The sequence below is a fragment of the Argiope bruennichi genome, chromosome 1, assembly GCF_947563725.1.
Source record: "Argiope bruennichi chromosome 1, qqArgBrue1.1, whole genome shotgun sequence".
In the NCBI taxonomy this organism is placed as follows: domain Eukaryota; kingdom Metazoa; phylum Arthropoda; class Arachnida; order Araneae; family Araneidae; genus Argiope; species Argiope bruennichi.
This window is the reverse complement of record NC_079151.1, coordinates 88,480,292-88,506,632: the sequence shown is the minus strand read 5'-3', so window position 1 is coordinate 88,506,632 and position 26,341 is coordinate 88,480,292. Positions and strand designations below refer to the sequence as shown.

The 26,341-nt window shown below is 28.0% G+C and overlaps 1 protein-coding gene across 1 annotated transcript in view; it reads right to left on the bottom strand.

Moving 5' to 3' along the window:
• The window catches only part of LOC129970746 (sodium/calcium exchanger 3-like), a 227,261-nt gene that overhangs the window by 17,195 nt on the left and 183,725 nt on the right, over window positions 1-26,341 (bottom strand). The window contains exons 3-5 of the mRNA XM_056084485.1: window positions 14,267-14,418; window positions 12,686-12,785; window positions 484-597 (exon numbers count right to left, since the gene is read on the bottom strand). Of these exons, the coding sequence (XP_055940460.1) occupies window positions 484-597; window positions 12,686-12,785; window positions 14,267-14,418 (366 nt within the window). The remainder of the gene's footprint in view (window positions 1-483; window positions 598-12,685; window positions 12,786-14,266; window positions 14,419-26,341) is intronic.

The window sequence follows — 26,341 nt, the reverse complement described above, 5'->3', positions numbered from 1 at the left end:
TTCTTTATACTTCATATCAGTTTTGAACTTATGATTATTCCTCTAATTATACTAAGAAATCAATTTCATAATTATATCTGACATTGTTATCAAGTTAGAGAAGAAAGAATGTCTGAAGATTTTACTAGACTAACGACATGTTTAAATGTATTTATCATATATCAAAACAATTAATAATGTTTGAAGGAAAATACTATCTTAGCATGAATATATTTTTATTAAAGAAAATTGAGACAGCAATAACTTTAAAAATACTTTTCTTCATGTCAAATCTCTCTTATAAAAAGATGTAATTAGAGAAGCAGTAATATAAGAAAGTTGCAAAGAAATAATCAAATATCTCGCCATTTTAAAGTTAATTAATTAATTTTACTTTAATTTTGCTTTCCATGGCTTTATGATTAAGGAATTTCGATATTGCATTTAAAGCAATATATAGTTTGTAAGAAAATGAAATAAATTAATTAATTAAAAATTACCTACCTGTAGGCGGCACGAAAGCAAATAGAACTTTCCAAAAAATAGTAAAAAAGTGCATGACGTAATCCGAGCACGAAGGCATCTTTTCTTCATCCCCGTCCTCATCGTCATCATCACCTGGAACAAAGATAAACAAACCGAGAGTTAATGGATTGACTCATTCATTTCAGGGTTCAGCACAGTTTTGTGAAGAAAATGGAACAAATGTGATTAATGGTATCTGTGAATTGAGTACTCATCTGCAAAGAAATAATAAACAATGTATTGTGTAAGTCGAATATTGCTTCTATTCTTAGAAGTAAGTTCAAAGAACGTAAATTAAAGAACCCAAGAGAAAAACTTATATGCCATTCTTTTTGAAAAAAATTAAGAAGTAAATGTATGTAAATAAAAGTGATAATTCTAAAGAAATCCAAACAACTGAATATTTTTTCTTTAAATTAGGCTCGCAAATGAAACAATGGGTTATTTTAGTAAAGCTTTTTTGAGAGCTCATAAAGATCTTAGTTTTTATTATAAATTATATTTCAATTCATAGGAAAGATTACCTTATTTTAATTTTTGCCAGTTCAGCGAACGAAAATATTATAGATGTGAAAAATAAGCATACAAACACTGTAAATGGAACTTTCAAGTTCCAATTTACTGTGTTTATTCATATTGTGTACTATCAAATAAAAATATTAATAATTTAAAGAAAAAAAGCTTTTGGCAGTTTTTAAAAATAATTTTGAAATCTTAAATTCTGTAATTTTTCTAAAAATTATAAATAATGTGGTGTAACTTATATCATTTTGATAATAAAGGAGGTTGTTAAGGGTAATAGGATTTCGAACTATATTTCATGAGAGACATTTATGGTTGCCCATTCTTAGATGAGCCTAGCTTCATTTTGTGCTGCATTTGTGTAATAGTTTATAGAAAGCATTTTGAATTATCTTCAAGTACAATATGAATACAAATATTTTCCCTATTGCTGCTTAGTCATAGCTTTGAAATTAATTTCCTATTCAAGGATATAAGTTAATGTAAAAATTCATGAAAAATCATGTACCCTTGATAGAAAGAGTATTGTTCTTCCCATTTTCCATAAAAAAAGTTAGGAAATTTCTAATCATTTAAAATATACAAAATAAAATTATTTCTATTTCTAAACTTTTATCATACATTTTTATTTGTGCGTAATAAAAGACAAGAAGCAGTTGTTTCTAATCCTTTGCAAATCTAAATGTTCCAATCTTACAAAAATGGAATTTCATTCTTGATTTTACAGTCATTTTCTCAAATGTTAGGACTGTAAAAAATTTTTTCAGTTGTATATTCTCGATTACATTATATAAATATTATTCCATACAAGTGGTGCCACCTGGTGGTGAATGTAAGAAATTTATTCGTTTAAGATTTCTTAATGTTTATACCAATGAATGCAATTTAAAAACTGTAATTAACGAAACGAAGATCAATGCACTCCATAATCTAATATAAATAAATTCACATGTCTAAACTAAAATTTTTCTCTATTATTTGAAACATACACAACGACAAAATATGCTTAAACATTAAAAAAACGTAAAAAATTGGAATATGATGTTGATTTCTTGGTTTAAGATAAATATATGTCAGTATTAAGGTTATTCTTTTTTTAAACGGTTGTATAAAACAACTTTAATAATTCCATATAAAACGAATTTAAGAATGATATTAGTTTCTTATTGAGTATTAATTATTCTTTTTCCAAACTACTGTAACGGTTATAAGACTCAAAATTAGAATATAGTTAAATTAAAAATATGCTTTCGAGTAAACAGTTAAAAATATTTTTAAAAATGCTTTCTATATATAAAAAGCGCTACTTGGCGCAGAAATCGAATGCATTATTAATTGTCGAATGGCAGCGTCAAATATAAACAAAACATGATACGAATTTCAGACTGCATTGAACATTTTTACTGTTCATGCATTGAACATTTTTACAGCTGTACTGAATCAAAAGCTTTGTTTATTAATGGAATTACAAAATATTAATAGATGCGTTCAGGAGATAATTCGCCATTTAACCAAAGAGGACATCCGGTTAAAGGAAAGAAGATATAAAAGATATCAAGAAATAGACTTCAAACAAGAAGTTCAATCAAGCTCAAAAATAGGCTTAATCATTGCCAGATAAGTAACCGGGGGAAGACTTAAAATTAATATACTGCTTCACGCCAAGCATGCCAAAATCGTGCCAATCGTCCAAAAATTCTATAAAAGTCTGCAATTCTTGGTATATACCAGAAATGCTAATAAACGGCTCTTAAAGTTGCAGTCAAAAATTGTCACGTTTGTATTTGATGAGAAATCGCTAGAAAATTTTTCAGTTTATGTTATGAATGTCCATATATGAATGTTAAGTCTAGCCATAATAACTATAACTTGCCGACGGAAATTGATACTCAAATCTTCCAAAACAATTATCTTATAAAAATTCTTTTATTTATCTGAAGACTAAAATTATTATCTTTTTAAGGACATAAATTTCATTTTCGTACAATTTTTCATTTAACTTTAATATTATTTTTTTTATTCAATTTGATGCACTCTCTGAAACAATGTTTTTATAGAATTCAAACTCACCATCAAAATAGTCAAGCAAGTGCTTTTGCCAGTCCTTTAATTCGTGGTATGATTTTCCCTTCCACTTTTATTGTGTAATATATATGCTTTGAAACTGCAATACACTGTTTTAATTTAATTCATATGCTAACCCCCGGGGGGCACCTCGAAATGAGGATGAGATGCTTCCGGCATGGTTGTTGAATCTCTCCACCCTAAGGGTACACAAATAGGTGGGGGATCTAACTCCTCCCATCGATGACGGGACGTCCTTCTTCCGGGGAGGGTTGTACCGTGGCCGGTGATAGCCCTTAGGACTCAACCACAGTTCCCGCCAGTGTTGCTGTTGCGACGGTCCGGTCATTCAGTTTTATGATTTAAATCCATGTGCCTTCGTGGCGGGTCGCAGAGTTAGGTGACTTACTACATATGCTTCAATCGTATTAAATTACTAGATGAAATGTTTTTGAAAAGAAATGCACCCCAATGAACAGTCTAGAAGAACATTAACAGTTCCAAGAACTAGAATTAACAGTCCCAAGAACAATTTAACAGTCTAAAAAGTCAATAATCTAGGCGAATAAACTGGTCACCAAAGGCGGCTAATTTATTAAATTTTATTTTTGATTTACTTATACAATCTAAAAGTCAAGTACTGCATAACACATAAATCTTTTCTGAAAATTATTCATGGTAATTATTAGAGTAGAAAGCATACTAAATTGCAACATCAAGACGTGCCGATATCCATAAATTACAAGGGTAATAAGATTTCTTATTTTTATCTTCTAAATAATGCGTATGAAATAATTATATACATTTTGTTCCATGAAAAATGGATTTTGTCTAGGCTAACCTCTTAAGATAAAACAAATCTGGCAAAGATTCAAGATTTTATTTCAACGTTAACCGCTACTGAAAACATCTATTATTTTCTTTATTTCCCTCTGAAGTTTCAAGTCGAAAAGTGTTCCTGCATATTCGTGTAGACGGCTCTTATGAAAAATATATGCCAGCAGAGCATGTTTGCTAGTAAGTGACGGCTCTAACCAATCTCGTCATCGCTTTTGTATGCTTTTAAATATTTAATGTCGTTCTCACATTCTACTATATTCATCAGGAGGAATAAGTTAGTATGCTTGAACAATGAGCCTTTCCCAGCTCTACGTGGAGCATACAGAATAGGAAGTTATTATGACGCTTATTTGTCAGGAAACAGAATGCCATCGTGAAGGGGTGATTATTTTTGTTCCTGCGAGTAATTTCCCAAAAATATTTCAGATTAACAAGGTTTCGGGTTTCCATAATTGCATAAAAGTGTTTGAAGAGTTTCAAACTATTTAATTAAAGTGGATTTAATATTTTTATTAAATTTTTTATACGTAATTCGGGAATATATTCGTTAGTACTTTGCAATTCAAGGGGATTTTATTTTGTTTAATTTAGTTGTACTTATTTGAAAATTATCTCCGGCTAGAAAATAATGATAATCGGTATTTAAATAAAAATGATGCTCCAAATTTTGGTTAGAATTATTTCAAATTAATTTAGCCAAACTAGATGCGTTGTATTTATAGCGGTGTTTTCGATGTATTTATGAAAATATTTCGAAATATTCCAGGGAACTTTCATTTTATTCATTATGGTTTTATTTCATTAACCTTGATTCACATTTAGAAAAAGATTGCGATCGATTTTGCATTGCTAAAGATGCGGGATTCTGTACACTTATATATTCCTAAAGACAATGCACTATTTTGAAGTCTTCACACTTTTTCAATAAATTAATTTAATTAAATTTTGATTCCGTGCGTGTGGCGCCATCTAGTAATGAATTTCGTAAAATTTATTTTAAACTTCTCTAATATTTATAATATTGAATTGAAAGTTTAATATTATTTTTTAGAAATTAATTCAAATAAAAAATATATATATAGCAGTTCTAGAACAGGTGATTTCAACTTGAATATCGCGAATCATTCTGTGAGCCCCCATACCAGGTATTCGGCTGGTATAATTTGGAATCCTATACTGATAGCTCCTATAGACTTAAACAAAGGGTATTTATAGCGACGTTTGAAGAGGAGCTTCCGCTCTTTCTGAATGGAAACTCTAGATCTCTTTGAACTTCAGTCTGTTTTCATGTTGCCTTCTCTTGATAATAGTGGTCAGCAGCATTTTTGACAACCAATGTATACGCATGTGTTTTGTAGTATGAATGCTCTTTATATGAGTGAAATAATTTTTTTGTTATAATATTTTAATTTCTATTAATTGTTTCTGTTTGTATTTACACATTTTAGTTATCCACAAGTAGCGTCTTTTGATTGCATGAGAGTCAGATCACAAACCACAATTTTAGCCACATATATATACTGCTTAGTATTCTAATATTTCTAAAATAGCTTATTTTTAAATTTATTCTAATTATATTTAGTTAGAGACTTTCTCTAACCAAGAAATAATATGATGCGGCTGTACTTCATTATTTAGCTACGTGCTTTCTTTTCCTTTAAAGATAAAACCATTTTTCTTATAAATATTTATTAGTTTATTCTTCTAAAATCATTTCGCAGCATACTGATTATGAAGTTAAAAAAATTCGAGAATGCAATGCTAACTTTGAATCATTAGTAAAAAATGCATGTGATTTAAAAATGCATAATTCATGCATGTTTAGTTAAAATGAGAAAATTCATATTTTCTATGAACATTAAGTCGTATAAATTTGTCATAAAATAGCGTTGATATTATCACCAACATTCCTAAGGAAAAAAATTGACTTATTAGGTGATGGCGATTATTTTATAACCAACCATGTTACTATTTGCGGCGGTCGGTCAAGCAGATACACTGAATTAACAAGTTTCAGGTAACATCTTTATGAACATTACACCTCTTATTCGTATGTAATGCGAAACTTCTGCAAATTCATTGTCACGCAATAAATATCGTAAACGCAGTTAAACAAGTTCGCAAAAGCCCTTTTTGAATTCCTTAAGAGAAATGAGGTGTGATGTCTAGTCGCATTATTATTTTCAGAATATTTTTGAATAAGAAATATATAGATTTAGTAGATAATGTCCCCATTACAGATATGATAGGCCACTTATGGGGATGTAATGCTTTCGGATAGTGGTTGGTTTTCGTTTCCCTAATGATGATGTCCTTTCTACCTACAAATAACAGAATGTATCTGCTACGAAAGGCATTGTACTGTGATCGGTGATGATTATTAAGATTCAGTCATAGATCCCGCGTTTTTGCCGTCTCAATAACGGACACTCATTTTTGTTCAGATATCTTCAGACGATGCCTTTGGAACGTTAATATACTTCATTATAAATCTTCTATATATTGTTACAAACCTATAATATTGCTACCCGGCACGAATAGAGTCACCTTAAGAAAGACCGTTGTAAGATCTGTGCTGAGCGGCTGCCACGTCAATGACCTGAGAGCTTGGCGACCATTTGGCGACTTGGCGTTGAATTTGGCGAGTTTGGCGACTAAATGGATAATACCAGAAAGTTCGAGAAGTTTCATGATCCATCCAGTAATAACAGAGATACACCCAGGTACGCCCTGATTGGTCTGCAGTTTCTAGCCCCGCCTCCCGGAACTATAAAAGACGAGCAATCTGAAGCTGCGAGGAAGTCGAGTGTATCGTCAGAAGAAGTTGTGTGGATCTTCAAAAGTTGTGTGTGTGTGAGAGGAGTCGAAGTCGCCGACAATTAAGAGAAATTAGAGGATGAGACAGCAAACAAACTGCTGAACTATAGCAATTAAATGTGCTGCGCTATTACAATTGATTAGCGGTATTTGTTGTAGAAGAAAAATTTTGTAACAATATAAAGACGTTCGGTAGCTTTAAAAGAGCTACTTCAGCTGCATAAGTAACGAAGTAAAGTGCATGATTGTTGTCGCGATCAGCATTGATAATGGAGTTTTAATAGCCATTAGACCACAATGCAAGCTTTTTTGTAAGAGATACGCTCTAGCATTGGAGTGGAGGTATCTCACCCTCAAACCACTGGAATACCCCTTAAGAGAAATGAGAAACAAATTCCTTACCCGGCAATTTCTCATCTACATATCTGTAATGGCCTCCTAGGAAGTTTTACATCTAACATAAATAAATGAATCTATTTGAGTTAAAGTATTAATATGAAATGTTAAAGCTTGTAAGTTAACAATTATGCAAAAGATTAAAAAGAAGCACAGAGATTATATCTATAGCTTCTTTCAGTTTATGTACATCTTTTGAATAACTCAATGCAATTTAACTCATATTCTATAAACATTTTTATTTTTACTGCTATCTGAGAAGATTTTACTTGATTGTCTATTTAGAAGATTTACTGAGATTCAAGCTATATAAAAGTTTAAAGAACGCAATAATAATGTAACTAGTCGAATGGCTATAAGAATTCTTGGGATAATTGTAATTTCAAAATGTATTTAAAGACGCCTCTTAATAATAATAAAATTCATGACTATTTATATAATAAACCGATAAATAAATAGATTTTTGATAATTTATTGGTTAAAATTAGCATCTTAGATTTGCTTTGCATGATTTATACGTTTACAGTAACAAGCTTTGATGTGTGTTTTTAAATCTAAATTTGAGTTCAAAATATGAATAACAAAACGATTGATGTCAGGCAATTATCATGTATAAATATTCAAAATATATTAGGAGTAGAATTTCTCTATTTCGATTTGAATTTTCAACGTTCGGTCTTCTTTGTCTCTGCCAGATATTCATATTCATGAAAAATTAGAAATACATTGTGATTTTAAAATATTTGACGTTAAACTATACCGAAGCTAAATATCTGGAGGGACATCTGCTTTCCACGAATAAAATTTTAAAAAAAATGCTCCCCAAAATAAATTGGTGCCGTATTATATTTATTCTGTCTTTTGAGAGAATAAATTACAATAATGAAATGGTTGTAAAAGAAAAGAAAAGAAATTTCCGTGCTGATAATACAGTACAAACATTCGCTTCCATTTTGTTAGTATGATATAAAAATTGGAATATTTATAACTGCAGCTCAAATGAAGCATCTTTCAGATTTTAGGAAATTCCCCTCCATTTTTAACATGCATCGTGAATGTTGATTTAGACTAAATAATCCATATTAAAACAGTGTCAGTTCATCCATTGGGACTCTGCATTATTTGAAAATTCTAGTTGCTATTTTATTTTGCAACATTATTCGACTTTTTTTTTTGATAAATCATCATCAAGAACGTATGAATGCATATTTAAAAATTCGTTTGTCTTTTTCTATTTTAGTATTCAGATGAGAAAACCTTTATCTTATCTCAAGGCTATGAGCCGTCAAAGTTCCAGCACGGAACAGTACTCAATGAGCATTGATAAAAAGCGTTAAGATTGTGAAGACCACGGGGGAAACTATTTTCTCAGAGCTGCTCTAGAGCCAGCCCACTCCAAATCTAGGAGAAATTAAATCTATTTTGGAGGGATTTTTTTTAAATTAGAAATTTGGATAGAAATTTACACGAACTTGTACATTTTTCCTATCAATGCATTTGCATAAATATAGTATTTAAAAAAATTACGTAGAATGAAAAAATCATGAAATGCTGCTATTTTAATTTTGTTAAAATGTAAAATATCCAACACATTGCACTGAATTTAAGAAGTTTTATTTAGTAACATTTCTACAATCTCACAACAACTATTTCAATTTTTCTGTTTACAAAGAAAAAAAAAGTGTTACTGTAAAAAAAATCCAACTCTGGCATTTTGTCAAAGCTTCATATTTCATTGACTTTCCAGACTTTTTTTTAACCAGTCTTTAAATATGTGAGTATGTTTTTGAACCTAATAACTCAGAATGGTTGTAAGATAATCAGGTTAAATATTGTATAGAGTTTTTAAACAAAAATTGTTTTGATCTGCAGCAACTTTCGATTAAAACTCTTCAAAGAAAATCCACAAGCCTACATGTGAGGACGATAGCTCAACAACACAACAATCTAGATTAATCAAATTCGGCATTTATTAGAATTCTGTGACCACCATCATGATAAAGAGGATTGTTATTCTGCTTATTTGTGAAAGCGATAATTCATAACACCAGAAAGTTTAATCGGTGATTTATAGTATATTAGAATTATAGATTCTTCACTAATGTGGTTCTTGATGTGCAGACTGTCTATGTGTATGTGAATATGATAACTACAAAGCACAATTAGCAAGACAACTTTTGATAAATAGTCCAGACATAGAGATAGCAGTATGCAGGTGGGTTTAAACTGCATACTCGATTGATGATGATGACGTCGCGTTACCATAGAAAGGGAGCTTCTGAAGGTAAAAACCCCTGAACACCCGAGGGCAGAAGTCTGACTTCTAACTTTTATGAAGATGAAACTCACACATTTGCTTGCACATTCCCTTTTTACAGGGGGAAGGGGGTACATTCACACACCTCACAGATAGAACACAGACGAAGAACAACCATGCCCGAACCGGGATTCGAACCCGGGACTCCCAGGTCACGAGGAAGATTCGCTACCCCTATGCCAGGACGCCGTCACTCGATTGTCTTTCACTTATCTATTCGGGCAGAACTCTTCTCACTGTGAAAGCATGAAAGGGAATTTAGAAAAATAACAAAATAATTTTCCTATTGGTCTGGGTATAGCTGCTGAGTGAACAAGTATTTGAGAATTGCAACCCTCTTGAATATTAAGCTAGGTAGGAGAAATTATATTTGAAACTGGTTTCGAAAACATTTGAGTAATTTTGGTCGAACAGATTAAAAAAAAATTATTTGGCACAGCATACTGCATCTGACTCGAGTAGACGCCGTTTTCAACATTTAGACTCTTCATTTCTAGATTTGAAAATGTTAGCTATTTAGTATTTGTTCGGGAGAATTTAAATATTTTTCTCTCATTTGTTCATTTTTAAAATGATTATTTTATGAGCGATTTATTTTCAAAAACTTCTTAAATAACAAGATTATTTTTTCGTTTAACTTAGAAAGGGCTTATAGGAACTTTTGGGCATATTCTGTTCAGATCAACCACTGCAATGGCAAGCGGTGCCAAAATTACTGTATAAACATCCTTCATTTGGCACTTGTTCTGAAAATCTTAAAATTTCTCTTTTTGAAAATATCTGCCAAGAATAGATTATTTCTTAGTTGAAATAGGTCAAAAGCGCCCTATAAGATTTCGCTTAAGAAATAACCAGATTGTATCATTTTTCCTTAAGTAAGAAACAATCTTAAGACAGCATTATTTCAATATTATTCAAATATAAACAAAAAGAAATCATTAAGTTATAAATATTATTTCAAAACCTGTCCTCTTTTTATCAAGTTTCGCAAAAATATAAAAGACTTTAAATACATATAAACCATTTAGTTTACGCAACGCTTTAAAAGTAACAATAAATATGTACAGCAAAATTCTTATGGTCAATAAAACAATTTTTATTGATTTAATCTATCGTTAAATAGTTTTCCTTGTTTTTCATTGTGACTGGCTTATATGATTTACTGGCTTCTAAAAGCTTGTTCAATAAAAACAATGTAAATACGTTCCAAATCTGCATATCACAGAATAATTTTTGCATAAGGATGGTAAATCGCACAGCTTGAGGACAGAGACAACAACAACATTATAAATGAAGATTCATGTCTGAAAAAACTTGTAATTTAGTTTAATTGATTTAATTATGTTTGTGATAATTTTGAAATAATTCAAAGAATCTGCAAACCATGATCAGATTACTATGAGAAGTTAATTAAGGATACCTGAGATGGTACCCCTTCTTTAAAAATTTGTTCCTCACCAACAGGGGAATGCTTGGACCTTCGGTATTAAATTAAATCAGCGTCAATTCTAATAGAATCCTTTGGTCTAATATATAAGACATTACTACCAAGATATTGTGACTTCAAAACGCTAGTGGGCTCGCCAATATTTAAAACTATTTCTGTTAATTAAATAGCTTCAACTCATAAAAGTAATCCTTTTTATATTTTGCAGAACAAGAGCCTCATTTACTATTTATTTCAATATCATATGAGCTTCATGAAGAGTATTACGTTCATCATTATTCATACTTAGTCTTGATTTATTATTCTCACAATTAGTATTCATATTTGTAGAGATCACAGATGGAGCTCTTGTTCAGCTCTACTAATCATAATAGCAAGAATGGATTTCCCGTATCTAAATACATAGAAAATCTGCCGATTCTAGAGATCATCAATTCGCATGTAGTGATCAATTTCGATATCGAGGTGCTTCGACATCGAGATTTTATGACGTCCAATCTAAAGAATATCCTTGATTCATTAAAAAAATCAACAGACTTTTTCGATGAAGATTATGATGCTTTGTTCATCGTTGATATAAACTGGAAGACAACTAAAAAAAGCTGTGAATGAGCAATTTGCCATTAAGAGATGAATTGAAGAGTTAACGTCAAACAGCATGGGGAAAATGACGATGAAGAAGAGACAGAAGCCCATGAGCATGTGCAAGCCTTTTGATCCTTAATAAGATCACCCCAACACCATATTGAATATTTTGCTGAACTCACTCACATGCAAGGTTTTATAACGAATGCTTCATAACTCAATAGTCTCGATAATTTTTTAAATTAAATAGTTTTCCGATTTGAGGTTTTTTTTTTATTAAACCGAATGAATAATATAAATCATGTCTGATATATTCTTCTGCTGTCTTGGTATACTTACTGAATAATATTACCTTAAAAATATTTTGGATATATTGAGTATTCGAATGTATTGATCGCTTTGGCTTGAACCCAAAGTGATCACTATATATGGCTTCTTTTGATATTTAATGTCTAATCAAATCAACCGAATAATAATAGGAATGATATTTTAAAAAATAATTGATAAGCAATATAAAATTTGATTTTATGTATATAGATAACATATTCCTACAGACATGTAGATTTTAAGTGAAATTAAGTACTTGAAAAGTGATTTATGAAATTCATTAGAATACATTTCAAGATAGCTGCCAAATGATAAAATACAACACAATAATCGGTAGTCAAATAGTTGAGCTTGTTATTTATGCTTGTTTTATTAGGATACGTAAATATTTAAACCTTTATTTCTCACGTATATGCATGCTTACAAAAGAATATTCTGATTGTATTTATTTCAATTTCAGTAATTCGTTGTAACTTCAAGAAGCTCATCTGTATATAAGACACACCTGTATTTTCAGAATGTATGGATATCATGGATTCTATGGCGGTATATTATGGATAGTATGGATATGTATTCAGAATGTATGGATATAAGAAGACGATATTACATTTTTAATTAATTTTAACTTTACAAAATTTTTTAAGAACAATTAAAAATTGAAACGCTTTTTTTCAAAAGATAATTACAAACATTAAAATCAGTAAAAAATATGATTTTGATAAAAATTATCATATTCCAGTAACATAGAAATCAATAAACAATGAATCAATTTCCCACTAAATCAATAAAAGTGAGAAACATATAAATAGGAAGAGCTGTCATTTACATATGTATCTGCAATGGCACAGAAATTCGAATACACCTACCTGCACTAACAGTGATGACATCCAAAAATTGTTCTTTCCATGAAGAAGTCCCAATTGTTAGAGAAGCGTTGGTTTTCTCAAACAATTTGTCCACAGTATTCTAAATTTCGATAACAACAAAAAGTATTAGAATTTTTTAAATTATAAAATGATTTTACATTCGTTTATCACCTTTGAAGATCTTTGCAAAAGAAGCAATAAATCCAGAATTCTGAAAAATAATCTTTTGCTTCATTGAAAATTCGTAAACACAATCATGAATTTATAAAATTATAGTTGTAAATTTTACGTGAAAATTATTATAAAAGAGAAAAATGTAATAAAATTCACTACATCTCTATTTTAATTGCTTCAAAATCTTATTTTATAGGGGCTTTAAAATTAGATAAAAAATTTCCTATCAAAAAATTTGATTAATTAAAAAAATCTTAAATAAGATAGATATGTATTCAAATGCTCTTCAAAATGAAAAAAAAACTGTATTTTCTTTATAAATCAATCAAGAAACAGGTTATACTAAATATAATTTCAATATTAACTGTTGTTTTTATCATACTGTTGGAAACATTTATAAATTATCGAATAATTTTTGAATGAATTTTTTTACCAAATAGTTTTTGTGCGTTAACTGTATCCTTTATGGTAGAATTTGTAGAAGTTTCGTAATTTATACATTTTTTCTAAATATTTCTCATTCTTTCCTTTCAATGAAATTTCTAATTTTTATATCTCAAATGTTTCTGGATTTGTTTATTTTTAAATTGTATATAAAAAGTTAAGAATCTTATTTTTAAAAACCTTTTTGCCTCACATTTATGATATATTTTTACACACTCTCTTGATAGTATTAAAAAATTCGATTTTTCTAAATGTCTCTAAAAAATTTAAATATGCGCCCTATTTCCATAGGCAAGAATTAGCTATAAAGTAAAACTGAATCGTAAGATATTAAAAAATAATAAATCTAAGAAAGTAAAGCAAAAATAAAAAGGTTTATGCTTAAAGAAAAAATATAACTCCCATTCGAAAAATTCATTTAAAAATTCATTCAGTTTAAAATGTGTTGAAATATGAAATTAAATTGGTCGATTTATTACGGAGATGATAAATATGTATATTCTACAAAGCCTCAAAATATCTAAATCCGCCATTATCGGTGTAGCATGAAAGTTTGAATTTCTCTGAATTTGAAGGTAAAATCTCTGTCATTTGACAACTTTTCAAACTACATCCTAAATAGAACTCTGCAGTTTATAAACTGGAAATTTATTTAATTGATAATAAAAACTAAGTAAAGAAAATATAATAGAATAGAATTTAAAAGGTAGTCGATGCATTAGTATCGAATTTTAAAGTTAATTGAGAGATTAGATAAAATTCAAAAAGTTGATACATTTGTATAGAATTTAAAAGTTAGTTGATAGATTAGTATAGAACATAAAAATCAGTTGATACATTTGTATGGAATGTAAAAGTTACTTGATAGATTAGTATAGAATTTAAAAGATAGTTGATACATTAGTATTGAGTTTAATAGTTAGTTAATTAGCATAGAATTAAAAGTTTCTGAAGAGAGATTACCTTGAACTCTTTGCTCTCTTTGATGCGTAGCTGAATCTTGTAATTGTCGCCGAGTCTCGGTTTCCCCAGTAAAGCTATCTTCTCCGCTTCGGTTAGCTCGGCGCTAGGACGGTGTTCGTCCAATTCCTGGCCAGATTGCTCACGGATGTAGTCTAAAATAAAAACACGACTTTATCTGTGTTTGGCTTAAGTCATCATTGAGAACACAGACAGTATACATGGGAAATCATCACCTTAAGCCATTCTAGTGACCTAGTTCACATGTTTATGGAAGAGATTACATAGAATCATTGAGTAGATATTAAGATTACAAGCCGGATTTAAATACAGTTGTTAAAAGTAAATGCCGGGATTAAAAAATACAATGATGAAAGTCACATTTTCTTTGTTTTCTAAAAATTATCATACTGCAAAAAGCGTTGTGTTTTTCAGGAAAAAGAATGCTAATTTTTTAGAAAAATTTAATGTACGTGGTGAAACAAATAGAATTATGAAAACTATAAAAGTAGCCAGTCTAAGTATCCTACTCAATTTTTTTTTCATTTGTATTTATTTGTATTGTGGTAATTTCTCATTTGTATGTTTTTGAATAAACGATAATTTGAGTTCATCTCCCCATTCAATAAACAGAAATTATAAAGTTGTGTTGTAATTTTTCAATACACGCTAAAAAAGTTGGAGATACTTTCCAGGATGTTTTCAAAAATTGATTTGCTGTCAACATTTGAATAGAGATTTTCAAATTATCAAATTAAATAAAAGTATTTCGTTTTCGATGAAATTGTAGATTTCATTTTAAATATTTTTTACTTTTAGTCTTTTATTTATAATTTGTTATTTTAAATATTACGGATATATGTTTTCAATTATCTACCATTTTATTATCAATTGTTTGCAAACACATGAAATCAACATTTAGTCAAATTAGAATCTATTAACAGGAAATAAAAATATGGAAATATCAAAATAGATATTGTTAACAAGAACACAGGGTGTACTCAGATTTTTAAAACCCTAACCTATTGGTCAAGGAAAAATCGATAATAAAATTCCATCTTTACAAATATGAAGTGATTCAAGTTAAATAAAAGTGCTTAAAATTAATCGTTATCTTATTTATTCCATTATAAACAAACATGAATATTTGTGACGTTCTTATAAAAAGAAAAATGAACCCAAAGATGAAAATTTCACGATGAGTTTCAATATTTAAAAATACTTTAAAATATTCATACAGGCAGTGAATAATGCTATTATTTTAAATAAATTAACAACAGTGAAACAGGAAACTCTTTATTTAAATTATATAGGGAATATAACTATTTGATCTAAGATTTGAAATATATTTGAATAAATATTTATAAGGTAATTTAAGCAAAACAGAATAAACCACCCAGTAAATACATTCTACAAATAAAAAAAACTTAAAGACCATATCAAATAACGATTGTATGCAAATCACACTGTGTTAATGAATGATGATAAAGGAAAATGTCATGCAAATTAGAAAGAACCAAACAAAATAAATATTAACTTCGAAATAAACGTTTTATCGCGCTGCAAGTACATCTACATAAATATTTTATCGAAACTGGAAGAAATGATATATTCTCTAGACAGTATTTTTCATATGGAGTTTGAATAGCTTTGGCAATACAAAAAATGATATCGGAAACCATTAGGAGATTATCATGTGATTTAGTATGAAATTTGCGATTCATACATTATTATTTGCCGTGAGTAGTAATTTAAGAAAAGTATTGAAGAAGTTGTATAAAGAAAATCCTGGAAAGTATAAAGAAATTCACAAGGAAATTTGCACTTTGCAGAATATTCTGAGTAACAAATTTTCTTAAAAAAATATCAAGCGATAAAAAATGTCTTATATTATTAATCTGCTTCATTTATTTAAAAAGGAACATCATCTGATTAATTTATTAAATAGGATTTAGTTCATAAAATGCTCGCTGGTATACAAAGTATAGCATTTCGTATTTTCCAACTAAAAAAAATTCTTTAAATAACATGCAAAGATGTTCTGCTTAAAATTATACTAAAATTTCTTTTAAGCAAATCCGGAGTTGGGAATTTTAAAGAAGCGAGTGGTGAATCATGATTTATGTTATTTTATGATTCAAAAATTATGATAACTAAAGATAATTTATTTATGCTATCTATTTTATGAATAATATAATGATGACATTTGAAAGAATATGAAGATAATTTTCTTGGATAAAAATAATTTCACTTTTTTCTAAATCAGGATCACTCATTTGAAATCTTTTATGTACTCAGGTGATTTCAACTCAACTTCTTCTAAAGAAATATTTACCTAATTTTTTAGTATAACTTTTTAAGAAAATAAGTCATTTAGAAATATAAAATAGCTTTTCTTTTATATATATAAATTAAGCCTATTTTTATATATTTTGTTATATGCTTATATCTCTGTTTATTATCTCGTCTATAATAAGAATATAAATTATTTTCGTAGATTTAGCAGTTAACATCTAAATTTAAGATTTAAAATTTGATATATTTCTTTTTTAATAATATATGTAAAAACTTCAGATTAAGAGAATTATGAAATGAAACTTAATTCTGAAAAAAGAAATTCCCAATTTCAATTAATTTTTTTCATTTTTTTTTGAGGAAAATATTTTTTATTTAACTTAATTTTTAATTATAACTTTAATTTTTAGAAAATTAGAAGCATTTAGAAATGCATTTGCAGCAATTAAAATCCTTTAATACTCCGTTTGATTTTAATTATTCACTTTGCTGAGTTTTCTTGCAAATTTAGAAATCTAATTTTCAAACATTTCTGGAATGATCTATTTTTTTTTTATTATGAAGTATAAAGAAGCGAAAAAAATTATTTCTTTGTTTTAACACAGCATATAAATGATATTAAACATTCTAGTTTAGGTCCCTGATTTCAAATCAAAACTATCTAAAATTGATACTGAAAGAAATTGATTATCCTTTCAAGTTTGTCATATTATGTGTAAGAAAGCATCACTGCTTATTTCCATATTTTTAAAAGTTTTATTTCTTTTACCAATATTCATTATTTACAAAAATACTTTAACCCTTAAATGCATAACCTGCATAAGATGCAGAGATCTGTATCGTCTGCTTAAAACCTCTTATCTCTTAATAGAACAATATTTATATATTTTTTAAATTTTAATTTTGCCAAAACTATTTTTATCGTTTTTCGAAACGCTACTAGAATCTTGATAGTTTATTTCTTAATCTGTGACAATTACAAATTGAGATGATTTATATTAAAAGCAATAAAAACATGCAGGAAAAATTGTTTTCAGATAGAAAAAAGATAAGTGTAACGAATAATATTTAGTAGATTTGTAGAATTCAAGGAGTGATTGTTCATGATGATGTAGAAATACTTCCAACATGTTTTTTTGAAAAAAATTAAAGAAATTCTTATGTGGTTGTTTTTGTATTTTCTCCTCAAACTACATCCATTTTCCAGTTGATTTCAAGTTTTATTTATTAAAAACAAAAACTCATAAATTTAAAGGTTATTAAAAAAATTTGCAAAGCTATAATACAAATTTATTAAATTTAAACAAATTTATTAATTAATAAACGACTTAATCTGTCATTTTTCAATCTTGAAGCTTGGTAGTTGCACATATTTAATGGAAAAATAAATGACCAAATAGACGTAATTATTTGCTTAATTTAAAGGAAAAAAGACAAATCAAGCTACCGTAATTCGGAAAAAAGCTTAATGGTAATGGATAATCATATCTTAAGGAAAAATATTGGTTTTCATACAAATTACATATAATGGTAACTCGGGCATTATCACATTCAATTTTTAATTCAAAAATATGAAAGAAAAATATTTATTAAAAAAGAAAGCAACCAAAAGTTGAAAAAAAAATTTCAAGTTGCTGTGCGCATGCGCCAGAAGACACCCTTGCGAGACTTTTTTTAAAAAAAATTAAGAAGCTGAAGTTTCAGTTAAGCTCTAATGAATTACAAAATTAAAAATTAAACAATCTAAAAAGGTCAAATCGAAAAAAAAAAACTTCTTAAAAAAAGACAGCATTAAAAAAATGAATAAATAACGATGAAGGTGGAAATGAATTGAACTGCTTTGAGAAAAAAGTTTAAAAAGAAGGAGATTGAATTTAAAAAAAAAATATTGCTTTAATTTCTCATTAAAAATATTTCGTCGTTTCAAATTGAATGAAGTTATTGTCTTTAACTGACTAGGCTGATGCAAGTACGAACATAGGACGTTTAAAATCACAAACTTCATGTTGAAAATGTTTTAAATTCAGAGGTAATATGAAAAAAGATCGAAAATGTTAATGTAGTCCTACTTCAAAATTGAATAAGGCTTTTCAACATTATTTCATTCGAGGAATCAATCATTTGAATAAATTAATAATTCCAAAACTATAATTTTCCAAAATTTTTGCTCAATTCTATTTGTAAAACTACGCGAAGTGTAATTTACAACACAGAAATTCGAAATCCATTAAATGACAATTTGGCAATGACTCCTTGCATTGTACACTGAATCGTTTCAACTACATTTTGCTTCAGATTATTTGTTAAAGATTCATCGAATATTCGTAAGTGTTGTGTGGGAAAAATTAAAAAGAAAATTAATAGATTAACGGTTTTTATAAAGAAAAAAAAACTATTTCCTTTTTAGAAATTTCTATGACATTTCTCTAGTTTCTTATGCAATCCAATTTCAAAAATTATATAAAATGAACTTTATTCGGGACTAACTGCGCACTTATTTAATAAATTTACATCTGTATCATTGAATTAATTTAGTTCTGTTCTAACTCAAGTGACACAAAACTGTTGCATCATATCGTTTGTGAAATACTTAAATTATCACGCGCATAAAATTAACAAATTAGTTCTTCTTTTTGGTTGCCTGCCTTAAAATATTTGGCCTTTCTCATTCTTATAACGCCCTCTTGCTGTATCTTATTCCCATTCACTCTCGTTCATCAGTATCTTCGGGGAATCTTGTTGCGCCATCTATCGGCTTCCACCAAACCAATTTATCGCTTCTTGTTATAAATGCCACATTTTAGTGATTTAAATTTACCAAAATAATTTGACCATCAATAAGAAAACTTAAAACTCATTGAAGGTATGCTTTTTTACCAGAGTTCTGTTATTCTTATGAGCAAAAAGTTTTTTTTAATTCTCTGCAATCATTCAAAGAAAATGATTATAACCTCAATGATGCTTATTTACGAACTACTAACATATATTTATAGAAATTGTGCGATTTCAATAAAAATTAATAATTGCAATTAATTCCATATACTTTGATCTTAAAAGCAAAATGCTGAAGATTATGAAAATACCTTCTTAAGAAGTATCTGAACTGAAATTGGAAATGATAGTTTTATTCTGAATTCATTATTAATAAATATTATTCCATTTGACCCCATAAATTATTTTGTAATTACTTCTAGTAAGTTGTTTAAAAAGAAGCTACATTTTCATAATTAAAAAATTACTTATTTACCAAAAAAAGTTAATTTCAAACCGAAAATTACATTTAGCATTAAAATTGTTCCAGTATTTTATCTATATAATTCACGTTCTACAAGATTCTGATTTCGAATTTCCGACTTCCTATATCCGAATTTATTCAACAAATAATATTTCCATAAGACTACGTGAGAATTTGCTACAAAATGTAATCATTTTTTAAGAAAATTTCAAATTTGTGAACTGAACTAAGTAGTCAAAAACATTTTATAAACAAAATTAAAGAACTCTTTTTATCTTGCAAAATCAAATCTTAAAAATTTTAAAAATATTCAAAAATAAAAAATAACTTTGATATTCATTACTTAGTTGCTTATAAATATTCATATAAAAACTTATTTCGTAAAACAAGTACGCTTAATTTTTTATAAAAATATTCAATATTTTTATTATGTTCCAAAAAAGAACATGAAATTTTTGAAAACCTTTTAATTAGATATTAATTATTTAATTAAGATTTTTCTCAAATTAGTTATAATTCAACAAAGTAATTCCTCATAGAAAAATTTTTTGGTACTTTTCCGTCCAAAGCAAGTGAATTCGGTTAAATCTTCATGGTACATAATAGATCAAAAGTAAGCTATAAGAAACGATTCAGAATAGGAAAGCTATTTAAAGCGATCCTGCAAGGGAAATACTATTTTCCTTTTATCTATCGCCTGCAGCAACATGAAAAAAACGCAATTATTCATCCTCTATCTCCCTTCAGTCTCAATTAAATGCCACCAAATAAAGCTTCCCCAAAAGAAGAACCCGAATATCAATTTAACATCAATTCATTGTATCAAGTATGGATGAAAATTAATTAACTATGCATTTGTTCGAATGCTTCATTCAAATTTATGTAAAAGCTTTTGGTTAAGGAATTTGCATATTAAAAAAAATGCGATGCTATATAACCAACATAGAAAGAACCGACAGAAAAATAGCATAACTTGATTGGAATTGTAGTCTGATAGTTAAATAAAATGATTTTTTTTCTGATAGTCAGATAATAAGAAGACGATATATATAACTAGTTTCTTTGTGTTAAATCTTCGCTGTATATTAATGAATCAATGTTGAATATTAAAGAATTATTTAAAGGAGTTGTGTGTTTTCATTTAACCTTCAGATGTATCATTTCAGGCACTTCAATATAAAAATTAAAAAAAAAATTAAGAAATAATCATCGTTAATATCCGATTGTGAATTTCTGAAATAAGTACTAAACGTACTGATAGACACGCTTCCAATGATTTATTCCAAAAGTGGATAAGAATTTAAAATTTATTTGCTAAAATTGTATACCAAATTTTATTAATTTATTATTTTAGTACTCAAGTTAACATACATGCTAAAGATATAAGATTCGTCCTCTGATAGATTTGGTTCTAAATTCTATAAATACTTCTATACTTAAGATTCTAATTCGGTGTGCCAAAATTTATACTATAGCCTTTTTGTTTAAAAATTTTCTTCAACATATGTATTCAGACACCTGGACAGACATATTTCTTCAAACTGAATTTCATTGAAAATTTCATAGAAATCTACAATTTAGTGCGAAAACTGCATACCAAATTTCATCCACCAAAGCATTTTTGAGTAAACATATTCACAGACAGATATAATTTCAAAATTGTGTGTGTGTGTGTGTGTGTGTGTGTGTGTGTGTGTGTGTGTGTGTGTGTGTGTGTGTGTGTGTGTGTGTGTGTGTGTTTGATGATCAAAATACTTTTTGTATCTGTATAAGAAAGAAGTTAAAAGACTATATCAGAGAAATATATAAAGCATGGTCAAATAAAAGAGGAATTGTTGTTATAGCCACGAAACATAAATTGCAAGTACAATTGTAAAATTTCTCTGGTAAATGGATGTGTACTTCATTAAAAGTCTACTATAAAACACTGAAAAGATATGCATTGTTTAATGAAACAGAATTTCTATAAATTCCCCATAGCTCAGCTCTCAATAATTAAATTTTTATCTGTAAAAAGCTTTACCAAATCCGACATTTATTGTCGAATGTCGAAGAACAAAATACCCAATGATATTGTTACGAGATCTTCAGAACCACATTGCAGAGACATCTCACAATATCTTGCACTGATAGTGATGGGACTGAAATAGATAGCATATCGTGAAAGATATGGGTTATTGTGAAGTGCAGTTTTCTGATTCTGCAATCATTTTTACACTACTTACTAAGTATGATTAACATTTTGCTTTTCTTACTGAAGTCACTAATTGAAATCACTGAAGTCACTTACCATTTAAAAACTGCGCTGCAGCATGCAATCCTCAGTCACATGAATATTCTTCATTCGACGTTAAATAGGACATTCTGCCGACAATTATTGATTTATTGCTCTCTAAGTATATTTGGAGAAATCTATGGGTGTTCTAGCTTGTGAAATTATGCTATTAGATCTGAAGTATCATTTTTATTCAGACGCGTTCGAACATATTGATTGTTTGCTAGTGCTCTAACCAGAATAAGTAGTTTAGAGAATGATTTCATACATGCCAGTCCAAGTCAATACCGATTTGGCTGTTACGTAATTAAAAATTGGCTTATTTCTTTTGTAAACAGTTAATGGACAAACCTTCTTTCTGCGATAGATATTACTTTATATCTTGTTTCGGGAAGTATTAGTTGTTCAAAAAAGAAAAAAAGATTTTTTAAAAATTAATTTATTTTTGTAGAATAATGCTAATTTAGATGTCAGTTTCAAATAATTCTTGTATAAACTTTATGCGTTATATATTTCTAAAAATAACACATGACTTTTAAATCTTAAATTAAAATTAATCCTAAGATGTCTTGGAAAATTTTTCCAGGAATACACAATGCCATATTTAGTAAAACAAACATATTTTAATATCACCATGCAATTAGATTTTAAAAAATTACATTTTTACTTATTTTATTATATCAAAAACAATAGTGTGAATTAGAAAACCTGAGATATATCCCAAGACGATATCAAAATTACAAGGAAATGCGTAAGTATAAATAATTTAAAGGAAATTAAACACGGCTATTAAAAACTAGATTAAAGAGAAAAAAGTTCTTGTCAATATTTTATTTTCAAAGCAAATATTTGTTCAGCCTTGCATATTTTATACTTTTTTACGATCTATGCTTTACTTCAACCGATCCTAAACACCATAAATCCAGTTAAAATATTACTTCCTCTTAATTAAAATGGGCCCTCACTTGCAATGAACTTTAATTTGCAGATTATTGTCCTTATTTCACGCGTTATACCAAGGAATCTTTACCAAAATGATTACATTAAACAACGTTATAATGATTGCATTAAAAAGTTAATTAACAGTTAATTACTTTTTTATATATCTATCAGGAAGTGTTGAGTGTTAAACTCTAATGTATTTAACCTACATTAAGACTGCTCATTGCGGATCTTTGATGGTATAGAATTGTAAACTAGGGATATTTTGTGCCGAAACTAAGATCCTTAATTAAAATCCACAGTGGTTCCGAAGTTTGGCTTTCAAATCATGTGAAGGACTTACTGAAACTCAGCAAGGGAATTTTTGCCTCATTTTGTACAGTTAATCAAACTATTTCGCATAATCGAGATGAAAAATCTTGTGGAAAGAGGTAATGGGGATGGCTTAGTGGAATATATATATATATATATATATATATATATATATATATATATATATATATATATATATATATATATATATATATATATATATATATATATATATATATATATTAGTGTAAAAGTGTGTCAAGAAAATAGATAATATTCAATTCTATATCCGCCTTTTTTCTTCTTTTCTCAATTAATAATTAATATAAAACCTCCGATTATAAATCAGAGAATAGAATTTTTTCCAATTATTACAGTAGTTTATTCAGTTTACATTAAAGCACACTGTTTTTAAATCAGTGAAATTTAAGTAAAATTTAAGACACAAGTGAATATAGCTAAAAAGTTCTTACTTATGATTATATAATCGAATGTTTTTATAAAAATGAAAGAGTTTCTCTGTTGAGTGAATTTAACGCTAAAAAATATCGAATTGTTAAAAAAAGTATCAAAACGAGGGGAAAAAATGCATAATAGCAGCTTTACTGGTTTAAGATTTTATCAAATCAAAACAGAACTTTACAACAGGATATGTTACGAAATAAAGACGAAGAGACAATGAAAGGAGGGATATCGCATTTCGTGTTTAAGTAAATAAAAAGACTCTTAATTCGAGTGGAAAATTTCAGATTAAAAAGTTTCAGGTATCATAAAAGATCTGCAAAAATAGCTGTTTCTCTTAAAGAAATGTTATTATATCTTAATTAAATCAGAAGTAATTTCTTTAAAAAAAAAATCAAATTTGGAAATATGCTTCGATTTTTTTTAAAAAAATTAATTAAAAAATAAAATGAATGATTTCGAATTTTTTTTTAAATTCCACATAAGTATGTGTTGTACAGACAGCAAAATGGATTAAAATTTCAAATCGATATACATATTATTTTTTCAAAAATTCGATTTTACCGAGAAAAAATAAACAGGATGGTCGAAGAATAGGCCCCTGTTTACAATTCTATATGTTTGAATACACGGACAGAAAAAAAAGGCTTTATAAAGTTGTTATTTTACGATTTCAAATGGTATCATAATGGTTGATTTTGAAAAAAAATGGAAAGTAACATTTTATCTGAATTATGAATCCGGAATTTATTTTCTGAAAATCGTTACGCTATCGAACAATAGTTTTTAATGTTTGTCAAAAATCAATTGCCACAAAAACAATTTTTTTTCATTCCAAAATGTAATCTTGATTGACCATTTGATACCATTTGAAACCACAAATTAAAAATTTAAGAATAGAACTGTTTTTCGGTCGATGAATTCAGACGGATAGAAAAGTACCAAAACGTAATGTTTTACTAAGTAGAATTTTTCTAAGTCAGATTTTCAACTATTGTAAGAGCGATCTGAAATTTTTACCAGATATTAACTTCTATGCAGCACCTATTTTAGTCAAATCACAAAATTTTCTCTCAAATTGAAAAAAAAAGAATGTAAAATATGTTTCCCTTTTTACACTTTTTAAAAATTTGCTTCTGTGCTAATTAACTTATTATAATGTTCGACAGTACATTTTACAGATCTACTAAAGTCCTAAAACTTTTTAGTTCAGTTTTTTTCCGTTGAAATAATAATTTTTTTTTTAATTCGAAAATCCAGTTTCTCCCACACACTCTCCACATATTTATGAGTTACATAACTGGGTGCAACCTGCCTTGAATAGCCAACTCAACAACCTTAACCAATAATATTGTTGTAACGTGTGTTTTCATATCAAAATAGATTTCAACTGCCCTAGTTATTGTTATGAAGTCAGCGTTCTCTTTTTATGGAATTTTGAAAATGAATATTGATAAAGGACACTATACTTTTTTCTATCAAAAAGTTTAATAAATACCATTAACATCATAAGTGTGCTAACTCATACCTTTTATTCATAAAGCTGGCTTATAAAAATTGCATAAATTATATGGATTTTTTTCAAAAATCACTAAATTTAAAGTTTTTTGGGATCGGTTGTGAAAATTAACAAACGAAAAATTCAAGATGATTGTATTTTGAGATTGAACTGCTCATAAAAAGAGATATCGCAAATATTTCACATCTTACTATTTTATGAGCTATTTGTATCCTTGAATATTTAATTTTATCAACATAATAAAAAGTTAATAATCTGGGAGAAAAAAAGGGATATTTAAAAGGCGAAAGTTTCTTGAGTAAAATAGTATAATAAAGCTATTAAAATAATGATAAAAACATTCTGGTCAAGATTGTTTATTTTATCTGAACACGAAATTTAATAAAATGAACAAATGATAACTGTAATTAATTGTTAATGTAATGAAAATGAAAATGGGAGATAGAATTAAAGGTTTATTTTACCAAGAGACAATTTTTAAATAATTAACAAATTAAAATAGCAAAAAAATATTGATATAATATAAACTATTTCTTAAAAGTATAAATAGTATATATGTAGTTACTTAACATTTTTTACGCTTTTGACATTAAGCACAATTTGGTTAAATTCTGAAGCTATAAATGTTAAACTTTAAAATTGCTTTTTAAACCTGTGCGTGCTTTGAATGTGAATTGCATTTAAATAATAAGCAAATTTTTCTTAAACTTTCTGTAAGAACTATTCGGAGACGAAGAAGTCCCAACTAAAGAAACTTTGCATGCAATAGGAAAATGTGTTTGAAATAGCTTCATTTTTTAAAAATAATTTTCCAAAGAGTTTCCAGGAATTTTTGCTTATTCCACAACAAATTATTGCTTTTCATAAAAAAAAGAAAGAATGAAATACAACAAAATAAGTAATGAAGAAAATACAACAAAATAAGTATTATGAACATATATTCTATGCAAATATATACGATCCACGCATATAATATGCATTTTGTTTGTTTCAAAAACCCGCATCTCTTTTATACCAGACGATTTTATTTCACAAAGA